At 39.9% G+C, this 22024-nt stretch overlaps 1 protein-coding gene across 4 annotated transcripts; it reads right to left on the bottom strand.

The window, feature by feature from the left end:
- Positions 1 to 660: 660 nt before the first annotated feature.
- On the bottom strand, positions 661 to 21715 carry YIPF7 (Yip1 domain family member 7). 4 transcript variants are annotated; one of them, XM_005300617.4, is made up of 6 exons: positions 21600 to 21715; positions 18291 to 18407; positions 15164 to 15330; positions 12766 to 12911; positions 7483 to 7664; positions 661 to 1896 (listed from the first exon to the last, which is right to left on the bottom strand). In XM_005300617.4, exons 2-6 carry the CDS (start codon positions 18404 to 18406, stop codon positions 1734 to 1736), a joined length of 774 nt encoding a protein of 257 aa, XP_005300674.2. In that variant the 5' UTR covers position 18407; positions 21600 to 21715; the 3' UTR covers positions 661 to 1733. The 4 variants fall into 4 exon arrangements, 2 of the variants coding, with proteins under 2 accessions (XP_005300674.2, XP_065452984.1); XM_065596912.1 differs by having other exon boundaries at positions 15164 to 15283; positions 21600 to 21709; XR_010601480.1 differs by having other exon boundaries at positions 1639 to 1896; positions 7483 to 11274; positions 12761 to 12911.
- Between the last annotated feature and the right edge of the window lie 309 nt (positions 21716 to 22024).

Genomic DNA, 22024 nt, shown 5'->3' with positions numbered 1-22024 from the left:
ATTTATTTGAATTGTCTTCTTGTTGCTGTGTTATGGGAAGTAAGTGAAGCTCTGTATGTAGCTTTCCCTCTTGGTGAAGGTGGATGAATACAGAAAATATTTTTCCATAAATAATCAGTGGAGTTTTTAAAAGAATTTGGTCAGTTCATGCTTTTGTTTGTGCCCCTTTTGCATTTGTTTCCTGACAACACTAGTGTGATCAAGTTGTGCTGAAGTTCAGCGAAATCAAATTTCAAAGTTGCCCTCACAAATATTCACAACAATCAGCTATTAAATTTGCAAAGGCAAGTATATGCACCATAAGTGCTTGTGGGGCTCCTTCAATAAGGAAGTAGAAACACATAGCATGTGGCTCATCTGAGCAATCACAACTAACCCGGGCCCCGATCCTGCAAAGACTTACAAAGGTTATTAGTTTTACACACTCTGAATAGTTTCATTGAGGTCAGTGGGACTACTCACACAGCACAGAGTTAAACATGTATATAACTCGTTGCAGGATCGGGGCCCTAGTCAGTTCAGATAGTGAATACTGAATACCTACACACAACTATTCACTATCAATCCACAGAGGTAAAATATTTAGCAGAAAATTCACTGAATAGTTTTGAATAATGAATACACTGGAGAAAATCAATGAATATTCCTCAAAGAGAAAAATGGGTAAAAACATTGATTACAATCTAGTTTATTATTACGTTTATTATTCAGTTCTGCCTTTACAGTGTTGTTTCTCGAGCCTTTTTATGACTACATTCTTCAGTTTCTTTCACTAATACAGGATTCTGCCTCTTAAAATGTTAAGCATACCCAGACATCTTTATTCCCGTCTGATGGCTTGATACTCCCAATAGTACTTTTTGAAATATTTTATGCATTCTGTGCTCCAGCGCTGTTACAAAAATGTTGGGTTGCTGTAATACTAACAACAGTGAATAGATTTTTTTTTCTGTATACAAAATGGGTGAGATTTGTACTTTGCTTGCACAAATGCAGTTCTGCCTTTCAGGAGACATATTTAGTAGTTACCTTTGCTTTGTGCAGTGTTTTTTCTGCAGTGACAGCAGGCAGCGGTTTAGTGGCAATTTTAGACTCCAGCATTACTGTACATTATGTACAGTACAATGAGGCTTTGCAGAGCCACATTTCTTAAAAAAAACAAAACAGGATGACATTCCTAGTTTGCTTACTTTGTATTGTAACAACTTTGCTCTTGCTGTCCATCTTTGGCAATTCTTCAACATTATAAACAAAGGCCGTTCAACCTCTTTTTTTAAAAAAAAGGAAAGACTTCTTTTTAATATGCATGTAAAATGCCAAATTGAACATTACTTACATTAAAACAATTACTTTAAACTTTTCACTTGAGTTACTATGCCTATAAAATACTGCATTGTTATTGCCTTTCACTTACCCCTTCTGCAATAAATATTATCCCCATCAAAACGCGGCAAGTACACAACATCATTTTTTAAAATTGCATTTTATTTTGCATATTTCCTCCCTAAGATGTCTTATTTTTACTGAGCAAAATGTTTTTAAGGTTTGACACTTTTAGAATGTCATTATTAAAGTTATCGTCCTGTTTTTATTTCTTTATCCATCATCCATTAAGAAAATAAAAGGTAAAGCATAATCTATTTTTGTTAATGGAATTTAATATGAATCTAGAAAGACTAAAAGTAAAAACACCCACACAAATAGAATATAATCAGGCTGCTACAAAGTACATTTCAGAAAACAGTCAGAAGTGCAAAAAGTCCATAAAGTAGAGCACAGGGATAAGCCACGAGAAGCTGCTGTCCTTCCATGGCTAACGCAGAGATAAAAATTTTGGAAGCTGACAGACTGCACCATCCAATAATAATCAGAGCTAACAAAGTTCCAAGTATCCCCCTATAAAGGAAAAATAAAACAAAGAGAATCCACTGGTTAATATGTGCAGAATGAAGTCTTATCACAGTCTAGTTCATGTCTTCTAAGATCTTGTTGTTAATGAGGCAGTAGTCACTGGTAAAAACAAGGAATGACTTATGTAATGAAAGTCAAGGTTAAGCAGTGAATTAAAACAATAAAACATCAAGCAAAATTGATTGCTTGATTGCTCCATTTCAGATGGAAACAACAACTCCATCAATGGTATACTTGGAAGACTAGCAAGCTTCCAACTACTTTGTCCAGGGCTGTAAGCAAACCTGGGCTCTGAGCTTTTAAATTTCAAAGTGAACAGAAGTCCCCTAGCAGCTAAAATCAACACAATATGTTATGATTTAAATGGAGCTATGCAGATTTGCTCTTTTTACCAAGGCAGCCTGATGGTCTAGAGGCCATGTCTGGTAAGGCATATGAGCTTGAGAAAAGACAATGTCTTGTATCACTCACTTGTGATCACTCACACTGGCTCTTACATCATTCCTTCTCTGCCCCATTGGCATAGAGCACACACTAGAGGCGTGTCAGGAGAATCATAGAATATCAGGGTTGGAAGGGACCTCAGGAGGTCATCTAGTCCAATCCCCTACTCAAAGCAGGACCAATTCCCAACTAACTCATCCCAGCCAGGGCTTTGTCAAGCCTGACCTTAAAAACCTTTAAAGAAGGAGATTCCACCACCTCCCTAGGTAACCCATTCCAGTGCTTCACCACCCTCCAAGTGAAAAAGTTTTTCCTAATATCCAACCTAAACCTCCCCCACTGCAACCTGAGACCATTACTCCTTGTTCTGTCATCTGCTACCACTGAGAACAGTCTAGATCCATCCTCTTTGGAACTCCCTTTCAGGTAGTTGAAAGCAGCTATCAAATCCCCCCTCACTCTTCTCTTCTGCAAACTAAATAATCCCAGTTCCCTCAGCCTCTCCTCATAAATCATGTGCTCCAGCCCCCTAATCATTTTTGTTGCCCTCCGCTGGACTCTTTCCAATTTTTTCACATCCTTCTTGTAGTGTGAGTCCCAAAACTGGACACAATACTCCAGATGAGGCCTCACCAATGCCCAATAGAGGGGAATGATCACATCCCTTGATTTGCTGGCAATGCCCCTACTTATACAGCCCAAAATGCCGTTAGCCTTCTTGGCAACAGGGGCACAATGTTGACTTATATCCAGCTTCTCATCCACTGTAACCCCTAAGTCCTTTTCTATAGAACTGCTGCCTAGCCACTCAGTCCCTAGTCTGTAGCAGTGCATTGGATTCTTCCATCCTAAATGCAGGACTCTGCACTTGAACCTCATCATATTTCTTTTGGCCCAATCCTCTAATTTGTCTAGGTCCCTCTGAATCCTATCCCTAGCCTCCAGCGTATCTACCACTCCTCCCAGTTTAGTGTCATCTGCAAACTTGCTGAGGGTGCAGTCCATGCCATCCTCCAGATCATTAATGAAGATATTGAACAAAACCGGAAAGGATGTAGCAGTGCATGCTGTGCAGTAGCAATTCCCATCTAGCATAATAGCACTTTGGAAGCATTGAGAAATTGGTGCAATTTAGAGTAGAACTGTGGCTGCTCTACTTTGCACTGGGGGCCAAATTGGCCACCCCAGGCTGGCTCCAGGATTGATAGTGTTGGAAAGATGGCATAAAGTCACCTTTGCCCCAGTCAGCCAAGAGCTGCTTAGGTGCACTTAGAGATTCAGCTCTCAGTCTAACAGCATATTCCTGCTGGAATAAATAGTTTAGCACCAGTATGGCCCTGGTGCCAGTGGTGTCTTTGAAGGCCAATTCCTCAGGCACCTTCCAGGAGCACAAAAGTCTCAAAAGGCAAGAAAAATGCTGTGCTTATGACGCATTGAAGGACTGGACAAGAGAGCCTATTCAGGCAGGCTGCATTTGTGTGCCATGGAGTCAAGCTCCAAGGTACAATTTGCACAGGAACATGGAAGGGGATTTGTGGGACAGCTAGGTTAGTACCAGGTTTTCAGCTTTGGATCTGCACACAGCATGGACCTATTGACCAGAGCACAAAGTTGTCACATAGCCTGTAGATGTGCCCATATCTTTGCACCAGTTGCTGCAAACTGGGCCCCAGGATTCCATTCTTCAGCCCCATTCTCACTTGCCTAAGCACACAGCCCAAGTAAATGGGATATTCACTCTGTTTAAGGATTTTGTCTAAAGAAGGGTTTGGGGGGGTGGGGCGGGGAGATCAGCAAACTGCTTATTTAAATCTATTCTTATCAGACACTATTACCCCTAGAAAATGTAATCAGCTTGTGATTAGGCACAGTGCCATCTTAGATTGACATGAGTAGCCCTGTGAAAAATTGAATTTTGTTTCACACATTTTTGCTTGAAAATGTTGGCCATTTCTTTGGTGCCATTTTGCATCCTCCTTGTCCCAAATTTTGATTCATTCAAAGTTAAAATGAAATTGCTAATTTTGCATCAAAAAATGTGGGAAAAAAATCATTTTTTTCAATATGAAAAAATTAAAAAATTCATGACCTATCTGCTATCTTTGCTAAGAGAATGAGCTCAGTTTCAATTACAGAATTCTCTCTCTTTGTATCTTATCTGTCCATCATCTTAGGTAAATTTTCTGTGAAAAGAGACCAAACTTAAGCTATTTACAAAATTTAAAATAGGAAATTGACAAAATGCTTCATCAAAATTTCAAACTTTGACCAAAGAACTCTGCTGATTTTGATCAGTTCTATTTAAAAAACAAATAAATGTTTCCTTGAAAATTGCCAGTTGCCTTTAATAGCTTGCAGTTAGATGACCTCAGTATTTGTAGTATTTAAGGCATTTCCTATTGTAGGTAAGGACGCACAAGGGAACATTGCAGATACGGATGTAATCTTAGCTATTTCTGATAAAATTGTCAAGTTTTAAGAGCTCCCACTGTAAATATTTTTGGATTTCTAAAGATAGACTTTTAGTAGGTTTACAGCATATTACAAATGTACTGTATGTACTTGGGGATTTTCTAAAGCAGACACCAGCACCCTGATCAACTGTAACAGCTGTTTTGGAGTTAGCCCCATCTGTCCTGTAAATAAATACACATGTGCACCTTTTATAAATCCAGATTACTAAACAGGTTAATCAAGTAAATATGCATATTATTGAGACAGCAGAGGGTTCCCTGAATGTCTATGTCAGGGAGAACAGAGAAACTCTTGAATACATGGATTATGGCCAGGATAGACCATAACAGCTCCATGGAAATGTGAGGCAAGGGCACTGTCAGTGTGCTAAAAATGCTTATGTCAACAAAACCGTTTGCTGAAAAACAATATTTATACTTAATTGCTGCTTTTCTAAATAAAGTAACTGAGGGGAGCTTTACATTTTCTAGCTACAGATTACTAACTATGCAAGACACATTCCATACCTTTTGGTGTTAAAAACAAAATAAAAAACAAAATAGACTGGCTTTAAGTTTAATAAGCGGGGAGATATTATTTATTATATATGCTGCTGGGGTGCCCAGAGGCTCCAATCAGGGCCCTGACCTCCTTGTTCTTGGCACTGTACAGAGGCAGATACAAACCCTGTCTCAAAGAGCTTACAGTCTAACAGGAAGACAGTCCAATATATACTATTTTTTTTAAAAAAAAAAAGACTTGCAATTACAGTTTAATTACAGTCACCTGCTCTATTGCACCTTAAGCTAGTCATTAAGGGTTGACTGATTTCTCATAGGTGTGACAACCTATCCTGAAGGACGATCTCTCACTCTCACAGACCTTGGGAGACAGGCCAGTCTTTGTTTACAGACAGCCCCCCAACCTGAAGTAAACACTCACCAGCAACTACACACCACATAACAAAAACACCAACCCAGGAGCCAAACCCTGCAACAAACCCCAGTGCCAAATCTGTCCACATATCTATTCGAGAGAAACCATCATAGGACCCAACTACATCAGCCACACCATCAGGGGCTCGTTCACCTGCATATCTACCAATGTGATACTGTATATGCCATCATGTGCCACCAATCCCTCTCTGCCATGTACATTGGCCAAACCGGACAATCTCTACGCAAAAGAATAAATGGACAGTGTCTAAGGTGCCACAGGGACTCTTCGTTGTTTTTGCTGATACAGACTAACAAGCTATCACTTTGAAATCTTACCATGCAGTCACAGACAGTCCCCTTGGGCATTCCAATCTATCTTGCCACCCAGGAAAGATGGACTTAGTGATGGATGGTTGCTCTACACCAAAGATCACAAAATATCCAGGTTATTCCCAGTCCCAAATGACCAGTCACTTATCCCAGGTCAGGTTGTACCTTAGATCTCACACGAAAGACAACATTTGTTGCCAATCCTATAGTAAACTATCTAAGGATTTATTAACTAAGAAAAGAAATGAGAAGATTATTACAAGGTTAAAGCAGGCAAGCATAAATACACAAATGAGTTACAGTCTTATGGTTTTAAAAGGTGACAGAGTTATAGTAATCGGTCAGCTCTGAATGACTTTTAGGGCTAAGACTGACCCTAGGGATCTCTGCTTCAGTTTTGTAGCTCCATCCCTGTGAGAATCCAAACAGCAAAAAAGATGAAAAAAATTCTTGTCAGTTATTTTTATTTCCTTCTTCCAGAATTCAAGCTGATGGGATGAGCCCTTTTGATTGTAACCTCTTCATGGGTGTAAAGGGGCAATTAACGAAGTCTTTGTATTGTGATGGCCCATTTAGTTTTGATAGACCTCTTTGATGGGCAGGAGACAATCCCTCCTAACTGGGTTCACAGTTTCAGAGCAAACATTTTTTATAGTTACAAAGCAAAAACTTAAATATTACCTTATAGCAGGTGATAAAGAAGTTATAAGCGAGGTTAATGCATGCAGCAACTTAAAAGTATTAATAAAGTCTAAACACTAAACACATTGTTATAAGGCCAATAGCCATCTTAACCATACTAACACATGAATTTGTCAGTGCTTGGCTGAGGCCTATAGCCTTGGCAAGATTTGGCACCTGGTCTGCCAGCATCACAGAGGATAGTAGATTTATGCTACTGAAGGCAACTGAAATTAGAGATGGGCCAGTACTAAAACCATTTATCTAAACCCATCCAAACACTGAGGGTTGGTACAAAAAAGTTGAAATCTGGATTTGAACTACTACTGCTGTGGTTTTACAAAACAAAAAACAGAGTAAAGGAGATCTGTGAAATCAAAGGCGACCTCAGTTTTGAGCACAACTTTATTTTAAATAAAGATACTGTAGTTCCAAACTGGAACTATTTATCCAAATTCACTAAACTTTGGGGCTTATATAGAGTGGGACAGATCTCTGAACCATTCTAGAACTAAAATTACACACAAACGCTCTCTCACACACACACACACTTTGTCCATTTCCACCTGAAAATACTAACATTCTTTTTAGTTCCTTCATGTACTGATATTTTCCTTCCAATTTTTGGCAATATAAAGTGTCCTCTAGTCTTAGCATTAAAAATTCTGTATAACACTTATTACAGTAATCCTTATGGGTTCTGCCATAATACTCTGATACTTACTGTAGTGAGAAGAAGACTGCACAGCTGGACAGGACCACCATGGGTAGCAGGCAGTATCCCAGTACACTGGCAACACAGCCATATGAGACACCTGCTATGCTCATCAGATTCAGTAAAGCATGTATTCCTAGGCACCCAACAGCACTGATGCCATATACATAGCCAAAGTGAACTTTTCCTGCCTGAAATAAATATGAGTAAGTACAAAACAGCATACATGCACCATAAATCATGAAACACCGGGAGGAAACAGAATGAAAGCATGAGGTGTGATCCTCTTTCCGCTTATACAAGTTTTACACTGACTTCATTTATGCCATTTTATGTGTGATCAGAATCAAGGCCAGTATTTGGGGATTTTTTCTCCCCTCAAATAAAAATATCCCAAGATAAATGTTTCATTAATAATTTATATTTTAATTTGCATTGAATGGATAGAAATACAGGACCCAATTCTACATTTCCTTGTACTAATCAGGCTCCAAGGAAGGACAGGAACTGGTTAGGGAGACTCAGGAAGGTGTTTGGAGTCGTAAGATAAAAATAAGGAAATTAAACTTTAGGTTAAATATCAGGAAAATCTTTTGGACTAGGAGATGTGATGCTGTGGGTCTCCCAAGAAAAGTGGTGGGAGCCCCATCACTTGAGACATTTCATACTAGATTGGTTAGTGGGGATGCAGTACTATTTTTTTGTAATTATATATCATTGTTTTCTTAAAAATTACCGAGGCCACAATCTGTTTAGTAAATAGTAACACTTCTGTTTTCCTTTGTGCATTGGGGACATCATGTATCCTTTCATTACAGCAGTTTAAATCTTTCATAACGAAACACCAAACCTGGCAAGACTTGGAGTCTCTTTCCGCTACAAACCCAAAACTCTGACCAGGCTTGATAAAAGTTTGTGAACCTTTGGGGAACGTATGTTGAATTTCAGGATGAATTTATCCCTTCCTTCCCTTGGCTGCCATGGGGAAGTCACAGTTTGTTCCTGAACCCAAACCTAGCATGTATAGCAAAAAGTATTATGACTCGCTGCTCCATGGTATATGTTCCCTGCCACATTAATCTTTCTAGTAACTATCAGCAAATCTTTTTTTTTTGCTCCACTTAGTGAGTGATTCTCCAGCTCTTTTTCAGATTTTCTTTTTAGTGAATGTAATGCGTGTGAAAGGTACCCGGCCTGACAGCTCTGGAGACTTTTATCTTCTAATTTATCCACAAAGCAAGTACAATATAGGCAGCAGCCACAGCACAAATTTACTCATGCCGTTCCAACTCTAATTTAGATGAATCACCTCTAGATGTGAGAGAGTAGCTCAGTACCCATTCCCCATGAAATGTTTGGCCTCTCAGGCTGCTAACAAGTGGACTGAATGCTGACTGTTGGGGTAGTATTGAGATTTTGACAACTGTTTTTTTAGGAAATAATTCGAGTTCTGAGATGTAGCCTGAGGTCATCAACTTTGCGCCTCTGGTGCAATGGAACTTCTTACCATAAGGGTAAAGCTTGTCTATGCAGGAGAAAGAACTTTCTCAGAGGCCGGCTCAAGATTGTAGAACTAACTCCTCAAGGAACTAAGTGCCATCACAAACCACACCACCTTCCACTTCAAGTGAAAGGCACATTTCTTTGACCTTGCTTTCTTTAACACAAACATACAGCAACATGAGTATACATTATATATAAAATACATTTGTATAGATAGTAAAAAAAAAATCACAAACAAGATATTCTATTGCACACACAATTCTCCCCCTGGAGAGAGGATGAGAGAACAAACATATGAGAGATGTTAGTCATTTTGCTTAACACATTACTGGAATGTGCTCAGATACTATGGTGATGAGCATGGTATAAGTACCTATATGAATTAGACTAGAATAGAAATTGCACTGACCTCACCACCATCATTTCCAATAGGCCAATCTACAGTCTTTAGATTAGATAGCAACAAGCTGCAGGCACCACTGATCTGTGCCAGATTTGAAACAGTGACCAACAAGTAAAAGCTCTATATCTCGTTACAGTTGGAGGTGACAGACAGCAGACTCAAACCCAGGAGCCTTGTGTTTCCACTGCTCTGCACCTTGCATACTCACATTTGTGAAGAGTAGGTATAAAATGCCATCAAATCAAATTTTTGCATTCACTTACACAAGTGGTAGCATTTTCTACCCACTTTACACAGGTCTGAGAACACAGGATGAAAGGCAGTGGAGAATCCAGGCTCAATATTTTAATTTTATTTTAATTTTGTTCCTTCTGCAAGACTGAGTGCAGTAAATTTAACACATCCCAGTTCAAATTCTGCCAAACTAATAGGTCCTGATTCTGATCTCATGTACGCGGGGAGTATCCCCATTGAACTCAGTGGAGCTCCACTGGTGCAAAAATAGTCTGAGAAGAAAATCAGGGCCATCATCTTCAGTTATATCCTTTTTTCCCCCTTCCTTTCTCCTGCACCAGACATAAATTCTCTGTAAATCAAACATTGCTCGAAGTGGAATTTTCACTTAGCTGCTAACCTCCCTTCTTTTGTCTCTGTCACAGTAATTTGTTAATCTTAGATTAAACTTCTAAGTAGGGCTGTGTCAATTAAATACTCTGAAACAAACGATATAAAATATTAGTTGATTATTGTTGTTGCATCTGTCTGCAATATAGCGTCTATCAGCTGATCTATAGAAACTATTGCCCCAAACAATTGAAAAAGTTAAACCTATTAAAAACCTGCAATGACTCCAGTGGTAGTTGTTAGTAATCTGATGTAGCAATTAGAGTTTTAAAAATATGCATATATTTTAGGTTAATATTAAAGGGCTCTAATAGAGGTTTGAGAAGAGGGAAGGTGCCCTAACCAATATCAGTATGATATCTATTAGGATGGAGAAAGACACAGTATTCTACACTGGAGCCAGAGGTGTAATTTCCAGCTGGTGTAGATGTATCTGCGCTAATTCTGATCGCGCTATCACACTAAAAATAGCAGTGTAGCCACAGTGGTGAGTTGGGCTAGATCTTGGATAGGCTCGTACTTTGGAAGGCTAGCTGTCTGTGACACTGCAGCTACACTTCTACTTTTAGTACAGTAGCTCAATGCGAGCTAGTATGGGTATGTCTAATTGATTTGGAAATAACAATAGTCGCTATTTATATTGAAGTTTGCATGTTCGAGGCACTTATTCCTAGGATCTGTAAGCTTCCTCTGATTCAGCAGTTTATCATAGAGATTAGAGTCCCGTTCCCCCCCACCCCCGAATTAGAGTGCTCCATTGCTAGGGAAGCACTCCATTCCTCAAAATTGCATGTGTTTTCACTCCCTTTCAGATAAACAGTTGCCAACAACCAGTGCAATGCTTTAGTAGCAATGGGGAGCCCCATTGTCTCTGATCAATAGTTGAACTAGGAGTCTTTGGTAGCTTCTGGTTCAGCTTTCCTGCTATCAAAAAGCTGTTAGTTAGTAGAGAGGGGTGAGGCAGGAGATGGGGGTGGGGGGGAAAGAAAGAAGGGAAGAAGTTTAAATACAGCCCATTTTTTATGCTTGCAAGGAAATCTGAAAAAAAAAGTACTACCAACATTAATTGACAAGTATTGCAAGTTTTGAAAATGAAGATATTTTGAAGATTGTTCACATTTTCCTTTTGTACTGACTTCTAGTTGCACAAGGAGAGATTTTAAAGAATTATTTCCTTCCCCACAATAACATTGACAGAGGTCCAAAACTGAGGGTGTGTGTCATTCTGGAACATCTTCCTATTCCCACTCCAGTTTCAATATTGCCAACCCCTACAGATCAAAAATAATGAGTCAGATTCTCAAAAATCATAAGACTGGCCCAAAAAGCATGCACTTTAAAAATAATAATCATAATCAAATCACATTTATTCATCTGTCTTTTGACTTTAACTCTCCTCTATTCCTCTGCCAATGTGTGTGTGTGATAATTGCAGGTTGAAAAGCCAACCTTTAATGCACACAAAATTGCATGCCTCTCTGGCTGCTCAGATATAGACTTCACTTACCCTCTCCTCACCCCTAAGATAAGGGAACTGCCATCCATTTCCTATTGCTGCCTCCTGCTGCCCCATGACTTCTCTACCTGGGACCCAGCAGCACCACTTCTCTGACTTCACCCTTCCCCTGCCCCCTGCTGCCTAAGAACCCTTTCTCTGCTATAAGTCCACATAGGAAGGCAGGACTCGGTGGCAGGACAGGGCTGTGTCCTTAGGTCCAAGTCTTTTACACACAACTCTGCCCAGCTCTGAAAATCATGGGATCAGAGGAGCTTCTCACGTCATCGCTCCAAAATCCTGTGACTCACGAACAATTTACAAGAGTTGGCAATGCTGCCTTCCCCTGGCTGCTCAGAGGGGACTTCTCGTACCTACCACTGCTGCCTTTTCTGGGGGAGCTACCATTCTATCCCCTCAGTCTCCCACTCCATCACTGTCCTCTGCACTTCCCCCAGCTCCCTCTTCCTCCCCAATCCCTGCTTTACCCTATTCCCTTGCAATTCCTAAACCTGCTTCCTGCATTCCGCAGTGCTCTGCTCCCCCTCACTCTCCCCATCCAACTTTCACAGTGTCTCTGCTGCTCCTCACAGTCCCTGTGTCTTGTTTAGCCCCTTGAACCACAAAGTGGCAGCCATTTTGCTTGTGGGGATGGCTTCAATCTCACTAGAAACAGGGGGAGGTTGCAGCCAACCTTGTTAGGAGAAGTCTCACTTCCACATGCAGGTAGACTGTAGGGAAATGGTGGCCATCTTGCTTTTTTCAGCACTTTGACAATAATAGGAAATTATGCCATTTTGAATAAGGGGGAAATTGTGACTTGGCACCTTTCATCATGTTTTCATGAGACAGGTAAAAACACCCCAATATGGCTAGAGTCACATTAAAATTGCTAGAGTTGGCAGTACTGTAACGTAGGTCTTGACCCTGCAAACTGCTCCATGTGGTGGACTCCTTGTGAGTGAGTGGAACCCCTTGACACATACATTGTATAAAATCTCTCTATATATAGGCATATATGCCCAGAAAATATGCCCTGCTCTTATACTTTTATTGAAAGCATTTTACCTGTGTTACATGAAGGTGTAATTTTATATTTAAATACTGTATGTATAAGCTGTACAGCAAAGAGATGTTCTTATATCCACTCTCAATAGACGCTGAAGCAAACATTTCATTTTGTACCTGCTCAGCATCTTCCAAAACTGCACAGTTGTTATTTTACAGTTATGAACTTTACAATCTCATGACTTCTGCCTTACTGTACCAGTAGCAGTGTAGCTCCAAGGGCCAAACAGAAAACCATAGGCCCAGTCAGGTCTGTCTCCTTCATAATGCTGCCATCCGCTGGTTTTATTGGGTTTAGAACTGTTAATGTTTTCTGCCATATGTGATCAAAATTAATTCCAAGTTCTGCAAAAGGAAAGTTCCATGATTATCCATGATTTTTAGAAGCCTTTATATACAAATCCACTAGATACCACAAGTCCAAAGTAACAAAATGAGCTGCTTTTTTTTTTTTCCCCCACAAGGAAATAAGAATGCAGTAGAATGTACAGTAGCTGCTCATACAGTGTCTTTAGGACTGAATTCTGACTTCAAGCTGGGATGATTAATTTATTAAATTGAATCTTATGTGATGGACCAAAAATACTGACAATACTGTCCACATAATGTTTGGTTTTCCTATTTTTACAATATATATGTTTCTAAAATCTTATTAATTGAGACCTCAAATAATAAGCTGATCTGCAATAACTGCAGAATTCAAGGCTTTTTAGAACATCGAGGACAGCAGAGATACATGCTTTAATTGTGAAAATCTGACAAGAGAAGTGTCTGAATGCTGTACTGCTAGAGGCATTTAAAAACATGACACACTTCCCTTCGAGGAAAAGCAAAAATAACGTACGTAGGATTTTATGGGCTTTTTGCACTTGCACAATTATTCCTGTGGATCACTCGATATTGGATGAAATCCTTTCCCATTGAAGTCGATGGGAGTTTTGTCATTGACTTCAGTGGGACCAGGATTTCATCCTTAATCTCTGCAGAAATATTCAAACTCTCAGGAGTAACTTTTTTTCCTGTGATGCTCCAGTACGGGTTAGGGCAATATTGGAATTGGATAGCCAGCATTTGTGGGACCAACACGCAATTCAAAAAGCAGATGTCCATGTTTTGCACTCTGCCAGGCCATTTTTTTGAGAGAGAACACTGAAGCCAGATATTTTGCATGCACTGTCTATACTATAATTTTGTTACTGTAAATATACATTTTAACTGGAAATGGGCCTGACCCACACCCCAGCTCTGAACACCTCTGGAACTTTGTGGATCAAAACAGCCTTGTTGTAGGGTGAACTGCGTGTGGTGCTTGCTGGTTTGGGACTTCTACATTCTATTTACAATAGGCACACCAATATGGCTCTTATGGAAGTCAATGGTAAAAATCCCAATGACCTCAATGGTGCAAGCTGAATGTGCCTAGAATTTACTTTGCTTCATTATGTTGAATCAGTGACAAATAAGTCCAATTTTACCCTTATCTATTTGTTATTTATAAAGCAGCAATATTTCTGTAAATAGAAAGAAATCTTCACCTGTTTATTAGCTACAAGTATTAAGGCTTGAACATACCTTGCTTATAATAAACAGTACCTTTTTTACAGTCTGATGGTCAACTAGCTGAAGGTATGCAGGGTGCACAAACTTTCTCCAGTTTTCCACTGAAATAAGATGCCTTAAATCTTTTTAACTAGTAAATTTATTACTAGGTATGCAAACTTTATTATAATACATGTTTATTAATTATAGGTACCCTCACATGATGTCTTATTGTGCGATATAAATACAGAAGGAAAAATTGCTATGAAGCCTGAATACAAAATTTATTGTTATGCTGTCACCTAGTGGTAGTAAAGTATATGATCTATGTGCCATAAAAATGAATTAATACTTTTATTTTCTATGCAAATTGTGGCACTGCCCTTCCAATCATAAACATGTGCCTATGTTAGAAATACAAGATAACAAATCAACAGTCATTTTTTCTGATTTGACAGTCTAGGATTGATGATTATTTCTTAAAATGCACAAATAAGGATTTTGATTGTGTGTTTTCAACTAACCAAGAGTTACAGTTCTTATACAAAAGCTTACCAAGTGAATTTTAAAAAAGTCTGGTTTTGAGACAAGGTATGTCAAAGCAAATGTAAATAAGGTGAAGTTTGGTTGTTTGTATTTATTTTGAAGAGGCTAGGGGATTTAATATTACTTCCAGTTTAGGACAATACCTAATACCTGTTAATATGTGACTTGGATCTGGGCACTGGTACAAAGATCTGCCTGCATGTATGCAATGCAGGAACTTGGACACAGTCTCCTTTTTTTCTTCTCTTCTCTAAACCTGATCCTGCAATCCCCACTAAAGGGTATTTGGAGTGTGCAAGAACTGCAGGATCCAGCTGCTGGCAGATATCCATCCTGGAGGATTCAGGGATCTTGGTTGAAGTGATGGAGAGGTACAGGCCAATATCAAGTCTAACTATTGGGGGGGGTGGCTCTACTGGATATTAATGTTTCTCTAGTGACTTTCATGAGTTAGCAAAAAGAACCATATATACAGCTGGTAACCACACAAAGTTAATATTTTAATTCTTTACCTTCTAGCAAAGGAGGTTCTTCATCAAAACTGTCAGCATAACTAGACTGCGATAAAAACTCTGGATTGTATGTTGGCTGCAAAATCTGGCCTATGTAACTTTGAGAAGACGAAAGCATTTCTAGAGGAACAAAAGCACCAGGTTGAGGTGACTCCTGTGCCTGGCACCTACAACAATAAGTACAGTTAGACAGCTGGGTAAGTAGTCAGTCAAACAGGCAACTTGTGACAATCAACCTCACAATAACCCAAAGCTGTCCACTGGTGTATTTCTTCTGTGATCAGACTACCAGCTCCCTCCCTAACTAAATACACTGCACTCCTTCCCCTTTCATTGTGTCCTTCACCCAGCACACTGAATAAGGAAGGGTTCCCCAGGATAAAATTATCTTTAATTTCATGATTACAAATGATCATAATACAGGCACACACTAGCATTTAAGGTTGCAAGGTCAACCTGAGGTTTTTTTTACTTTGCAGCCTCAATGACGCCCTCAAGTTATTAATCTATTTTAATGGAATATATATAATTATATTTGAATGTATGTTTTTCTTAAACACCTGTAAAAAGTTCTAGCAATGTGTGATTAAAAAATCTGTATTAATAACATGAGGCCCAATTATTTCCTAATTATTATTATATAGTGTATTTGTATTCCTGTAATGCCTAGAGGCCCCAGCCAAGACTAAGCCCTCATTGGACTTAGCACTGCACATATATATAGTAAAACAGCCCCAGAGACTTTATACTCTAGATAGTGAAGACAGACAAAAGGTGGAGAAAAGCCATGTTGCTGATGTGGCATAAGGTACAGAAAGAATAAAGTGATTAGCTCAAGGTCACCCAAAGTTGGGAGCTGATTACAGATTCCCTGATCCCTGGTCTTAACCCACAAACCATTCTTATTCCCTGTGATTTTCAACATGGAGGGGGCCTGATCCTTGGATCACTTGTGCAGACTGGGAGAATTAATTGTTTCCCTGGCATCATTCCATTTAGCTGCAATGGTGTTGGGGCTATGCAGCTGGGAAAATGATTGGCTGAAGACAGCAGGGAAAGGGATTGTGGGGTGTGTGTCCCATAGGCAGTGGTGGCTAGGGGAATCCAAAGGAGTTGTGCTGTAAGGGAGCCCAAAGGGAATGGGGGAGAGTGATTAACCTGGCTTTTTGTAGATCACCTTGCCTCTACAAACTCTCTGATTAAGGGCGGGGGGGCATGGGCAAAATCCCATCTGCTATGACAACATAGCCTCTGTCTTCACGAACAAGGTCAGCTCCCAGACTGCTGCACTGGGCAGCACAGCATGGGAGGCGGTGACCAGCCCTCTGTGGAGAAAGAAGTGGTTCGGGACTATTTAGAAAAGCTGGATGAGCACAAATCCAAGGGGCCGGATGTGCTGCATCCGAGGGTGCTAAAGGAATTGGCGGATGTGATTGCAGAGCCATTGGCCATTATCTTTGAAAACTCATGGTGATCGGGGGAGGTCCCGGATGACTGGAAAAAGGCTAATGTAGTGTCCATCTTTAAAAAAGAGAAGGAGGAGGATCCGGGGAACTACAAGCCAGTCAGCCTCACCTCAGTCCCTGGAAAAATCATGGAGCAGGTCCTCAAGGAATCAATTCTGAAGCACTTAGGGGAGAGGAAAGTGATCAGGAACAGTCAGCATGGATTCACCAAGGACAAGTCATGCCTGACTAACCTAATTGCCTTCCATGAGGAGATAACTGGGTCTGTGTATGAGGGGAAAGCAGTGGATGTGTTATTCCTTGACTTTAGTAAAGCTTTTGATACTGTCTCCCACAGTTTTCTTGCTGGAAAATTAAAGAAGTATGGGCTGGATGAATGGACTATAAGGTGGATAGAAAGCTGGCTAAATCATTGGGCTCAACGGGTAGTGATCAATGTCTAGTTGGCAGCCGGTATCAAGCGGAGTGCCCCAAAGGTCAGTCCTGGGGCAGGTTTTGTTCAATATCTTCATTTATGATCTGGAGGATGGCATGGATTGCACTCTCAGCAAGTTTGCAGATGACACTAAACTGGGAGGAGTGGTAGATACGCTGGAGGGTAGGGATAGGATACAGAGGGACCTAGACAAATTAGAGGATTGGGCCAAAAGAAACCTGATGAGGTTCAACAAGGACAAGTGCAGAGTCCTGCACTTAGGACGGAAGAATCCCATGCACTGCTACAGACTGGGGACCGAATGGCTAGGCAGCAGTTCTGCAGAAAAGGACCTAGGGGTTACAGTGGACGAGAAGCTGGATATGAGTCAACAGTGTGCCCCTGTTGCCAAGAAGGCTAATGGCATTTTGGGCTGTATAAGTAGGGGCATTGCCAGCAGATCGAGGGACGTGATCATTTCCCTCTATTCGACATTGGTGAGGCCTCATCTGGAGTACTGTGTCCAGTTTTGGGCCCCACACTACAAGAAGGATGTGAAAAAATTGGAGAGTCCAGCAGAGGGCAACAAAAATGATTAGGGGGCTGGAACACATGATTTATGAGGAAAGGCTGAGGGAACTGGGATTATTTAGTCTGCAGAAGAGAAGAATGAGGGGGGAATTTGATAGCTGCTTTCAACTACCTGAAAGGGGGATCCAAAGAGGATGGATCTAGACTGTTCTCAGTGGTAGCAGATGACAGAACAAGGAGTAATGGTCTCAAGTTGCAGTGGGGGAGGTTTAGGTTGGATATTAGCAAAAAACGTCTTCACTAGGAGGGTGGTGAAGCACTGGAATGGCTTACCTAGGGAGGTGGTGGAATCTCCTTCCTTAGCAGTTTTTAAGGTCAGGCTTGACAAAGCCCTGGCTGATACGATTTAGCTGGGAATTGGTCCTGCTTTGAGCAGGGGGTTGGACTAGGTCCCTTCCAACCCTGATATTCTATAATTGTATGAACATCATTTTTGGAAAACTCGATGATGGGAACCTCTCAGAGTCTTCCTTCTATCAGAGCCTCTATCTGTGTTTCTATTGCTACTGCATCCATTTAGCTAGCCACATAAAACCTTAAATGCCATTGAACATTTTGACATCATTTCTGGCAATTAGACATTGTACTTTGTTGCTGAATGAAAACCCCTTTTTTAAAAATAAATCAATATTTTCTTCTTACATGGGGTACTTACTTTTGGCTTCCATAAAGATTTTCATGGGCCCCTGAATCGCTATAACTTTGATCTTGAATATCAGTGGCATAGTTAGACTGGTAAAAGTCTGATTCAGATTGCTCAAAGTTTGACATTCTGGGGAAAAAAAGATTTATAATATTGATGAAATAATGTTCATTAAAGTAAATCTCTATTTTTTTTAGAAGTACTAAATACAAATCATGAATGGTAAACTCTAGTGCCTCAAACTTAGAGGTATAGTTTCTCTGGGTGAACTAACATTAATTTGAAGTGACAGAAATAAATTGAATTTGAGCTCATTTTTGGTATCACTGCAGAAATAATTTCTTACCTGCCAGCTCTCATGTGTGCTAGTGTGTATTACTTTAAAAACTTAAGGAGGTGAAAAAAATTACTAACTCTGAAGAAATCTCACATGACTGCCTGCCTGGCAGTATTATCAAAAGTAACTCAGTAATTAGTCATCTTCATAGGCAACATCTCAGTCAACATTGGTTTAGAAAGATTCATTTTCCTATTTTAAAACAAAATGATGGCCATGTCTGAGACTTAGGCTACATCTACACTACAGGGGGGGGGGTCGATTTAAGATACGCAAATTCAGCTACGCGAATAGCGTAGCTGAATTCGACGTATCGCAGCCGACTTACCCCGCTGTAGGGACGGCGGCAAAATCGACCTCTGCGGCTTCCCGTCGATGGCGCTTACTCCCACCTCCGCTGGTGGAGTAAGAGCGTCAATTCGGGGATCGATTGTCGCGTCCCGATGGGACGCGATAAATCGATCCCCGAGAGGTCGATTTCTACCCGCCAATTCAGGCGGGTAGTGTAGACCCAGCCTTAGTGATATGAGCTATTATCAGTGGCATAGTTAGACTGGTAAAAGTTTTTTAAAAACAAGTGATTTGGGAATTGAAGACAATAACTCATTGACTTTAAGGCCAGAAGGGATCATCATGATAATCTAGTCTGACCTCTTGCATATCTCAGGCCATAGAACCTGACCCCCATACGCATTCCTGTAGCAGGCCCAGAACCTGTGGCTGAATTAGTGAAGTCCTCAAATCTTGATTTAAAGACTTCAAGTTACAGAGAATCCACCATTTACTCTAGTTCAAACCAGCAAGTGACCCACCCCTTGCTGCTGAGGAAGGTGAAAACCCCCAGTGTCTTTTACAATCTGATCTGAGGGAGAATTCCTTCCTGTTCCCAAATAGACCCTGATCATTTAGACCCTGAGCATGTGAGCAAGACAGCTGGGAAAGAATTCTCTGTAATAACTCAGAGCCCTCCCCATCTACTGTCACATCTCCAGCCATTGGAGATATTTGCTAATAGTTCATGGATGGGCCATATGCCATTATAGGCAATCTCATCATACCACCCCTTCCATAAACTTATCAAGCTCAGTCTTAAAACAAATTAGTTTTTTACCCCCACTGCTCCCTTTGGAAGGCCTTCGTCTAATTTCTAGCCTTAACTTATTGATGTTCAGTTTGTATAGTTATATATAACTATTTTCTAAGTATTGCTTGTTTTAATATACTGCATGAGTATCATAAAATAATGGTCTGCTTAAAACTAGGAAATGGAAATTTTACAGAACTTGGTTATATGATTTCTATATATCAGTACTCCAATTGGAGTATTGAAATTGGAGGACATGTATTTATTTTAGGTGGTGATCTAAAAAGGGATGAAATATTGTATAATTTGGGTAATAAACTAGATGTACAAAACCAATTCTCATTTACACTGGTTTTACACTAGTTCCCATACCAGCCACTGCAGTTGTGGCACAGGCCAAGCAGAGGACAGCAGACTGCCTGGGATAGTTTGTCTGAGAAAGATTTTTTACATCACCCCAGGAAGGGAAATACGTGGGGTGACCCACCCGCAGGGCCAAGTCATGGAGGAGGCTGAAGTTCCTGGAGTGAGAGGGGCAGCAGGATGAGAGAATGATGAGAGAGACACTGCCAGAGGAGGATGCGGCAGCTGGAAGAGCTAATCCCAAGGATCGTCAGGAGGAGGCACAACTAGCAGTGAGTTGATCCCATGATAGGGGCCATGTTTTATTTGTTCTGTAAAGTGTCATGCATGTTTATGGCACTATAGAAATTAATAAAATATTCTACACACTGTATACATCTTGCATTAGTAAGTCAGTTGCACTCTCAAATTTGACTGAGGTGCCTCTCCCACTCTAATTACAAGTAACTATGGTCCAATATACTGGTTCCAAACCTGCACTCTTACTCACATATGTAATCCCGTTTTCTTGAATGGGCCCACCACAAGATTAAAGACTGAGTCTCTGATGTACAATTAGTACAAATATGCTGATATCCCATGACTGGCAAAGATGTTGACCCTTGTACAGCCTCTCAAAATCGTGCAGTTCCTGCTCAGAAGAACTGCATTAGTTCATGTGCATGCAGGCAATGCAGAACCAATGGGTGAGCAGAGTTTGCCCCAAATGTGTAAATGAATGTACTCATTTGGCAAGCAGGCTAGAAAATGCCAGCATTTCAAAGGTTAAACTCTTAAAAATATTTATAGAAGTTAAGCAGCCTGACTCATAACCATGACCGTGTCCGATTTGTTTGACTTCTTACTGGATTTTAATATTTGATTTAGGATGTGTATTATTCCTGCGTTCCTCACCTTGCCCTGCTTTCTGCTGTCTCCCACATTCCTGATTCAAAATATGCTTTTCACCTAGATTACTGTACAATTGCTGCCTAGCCTGTCCATGTATCAAGCACATCCTGCTCACAGAAAAGCTCTTTGCCTAAACAACTTATTAAAGTAAAAGTTAAAAATATCAGTAATTCCTTGGGGTGCAGGTGAACTGTGTATTCAAAAGTTTCATATTACATCCCATAATCAGACTAATCTGCTAGAACCTGATCCCTTCACTTATCAGAAACATTTAAAGTAACAATCACATCGTCTATCAGTGTTTTCTTAACAATAAACAAATCATATAGGTTTCCCTAATTTAGGAAAAACTGATTTATGTTTGCTAAATTGAGTAACACGTGGTTTTTTTTTAGAAATCTGACACTAGTTCTGAGTTATGTACAATCAAAATTAGGAACTCAAGTGTAATAAATCTTAGAACACAATCTAAATCTTTATAAATTTAATTTCTAGCACATCTTATGCAGAGTTGCTTTTCACATTGCTCTAAAGTACGAAATAACTTCACAAGTCATTATTTTTCAAAGTATACTAAAATCCATGTATTACAGAAGGTGTAAATTCAATTTCTTAAACAGTTTGGAACTAAATGTAGGTAACATACCTCTCAATATATTAAGTAAAAAATCCTCCTGTACATTGAACTTACATGTTGGAAAAACAACTATGATATCCTGTTGCATTAACAGAGATGAGCTTGTGCTATTTATAATGTTCTAAATTTGTCCTTTGAACAGATGCAAATGATTGAAAAGAACCTGTCAGTATCATGGACAACATTTAATACCATATGTAAGAGTTCACTAACAACAATACTAAGCAATCATTGGAAAAAAAAAAGTTCTAGGATTTTAAAACCCAATTTTAACTTAGATTGTAAAATCTTCAGGGGTAAAGTCTCTGTTTTTTTACTACATGATTATATAAAACACAGTAAAATGAAGTCCTCAACTAAGCCTCTAGGTGCTACTATAATAGTAATAATATATAGCATGCATATAACTTTCATAAATGCTGCATAAATGAATA

Source organism: Chrysemys picta, chromosome 5 (assembly GCF_011386835.1).
Source record: "Chrysemys picta bellii isolate R12L10 chromosome 5, ASM1138683v2, whole genome shotgun sequence".
Lineage (NCBI taxonomy): Eukaryota > Metazoa > Chordata > Testudines > Emydidae > Chrysemys > Chrysemys picta.
Note: the sequence above shows the minus strand (reverse complement) of the source record. Positions and strands in the feature narration are given on the sequence as shown.

Bases quoted from the DNA above. Each gene is read 5' to 3' on its own strand.
- YIPF7 (XM_065596912.1), bottom strand. From the start codon at position 21,678: ATGCAACAGGATATCATAGTTGTTTTTCCAACATGTAAGTTCAATGTA. The intron at 7,665-12,765 runs GTACAGTAAGGC...TATTTATTTCAG, and splicing joins TTGGAGCTACACTGCTACTG to GCAGGAAAAGTTCACTTTGG. The intron at 1,897-7,482 runs GTAAGTATCAGA...TTTCCTTTATAG, and splicing joins GCAGTCTTCTTCTCACTACA to GGGGATACTTGGAACTTTGT.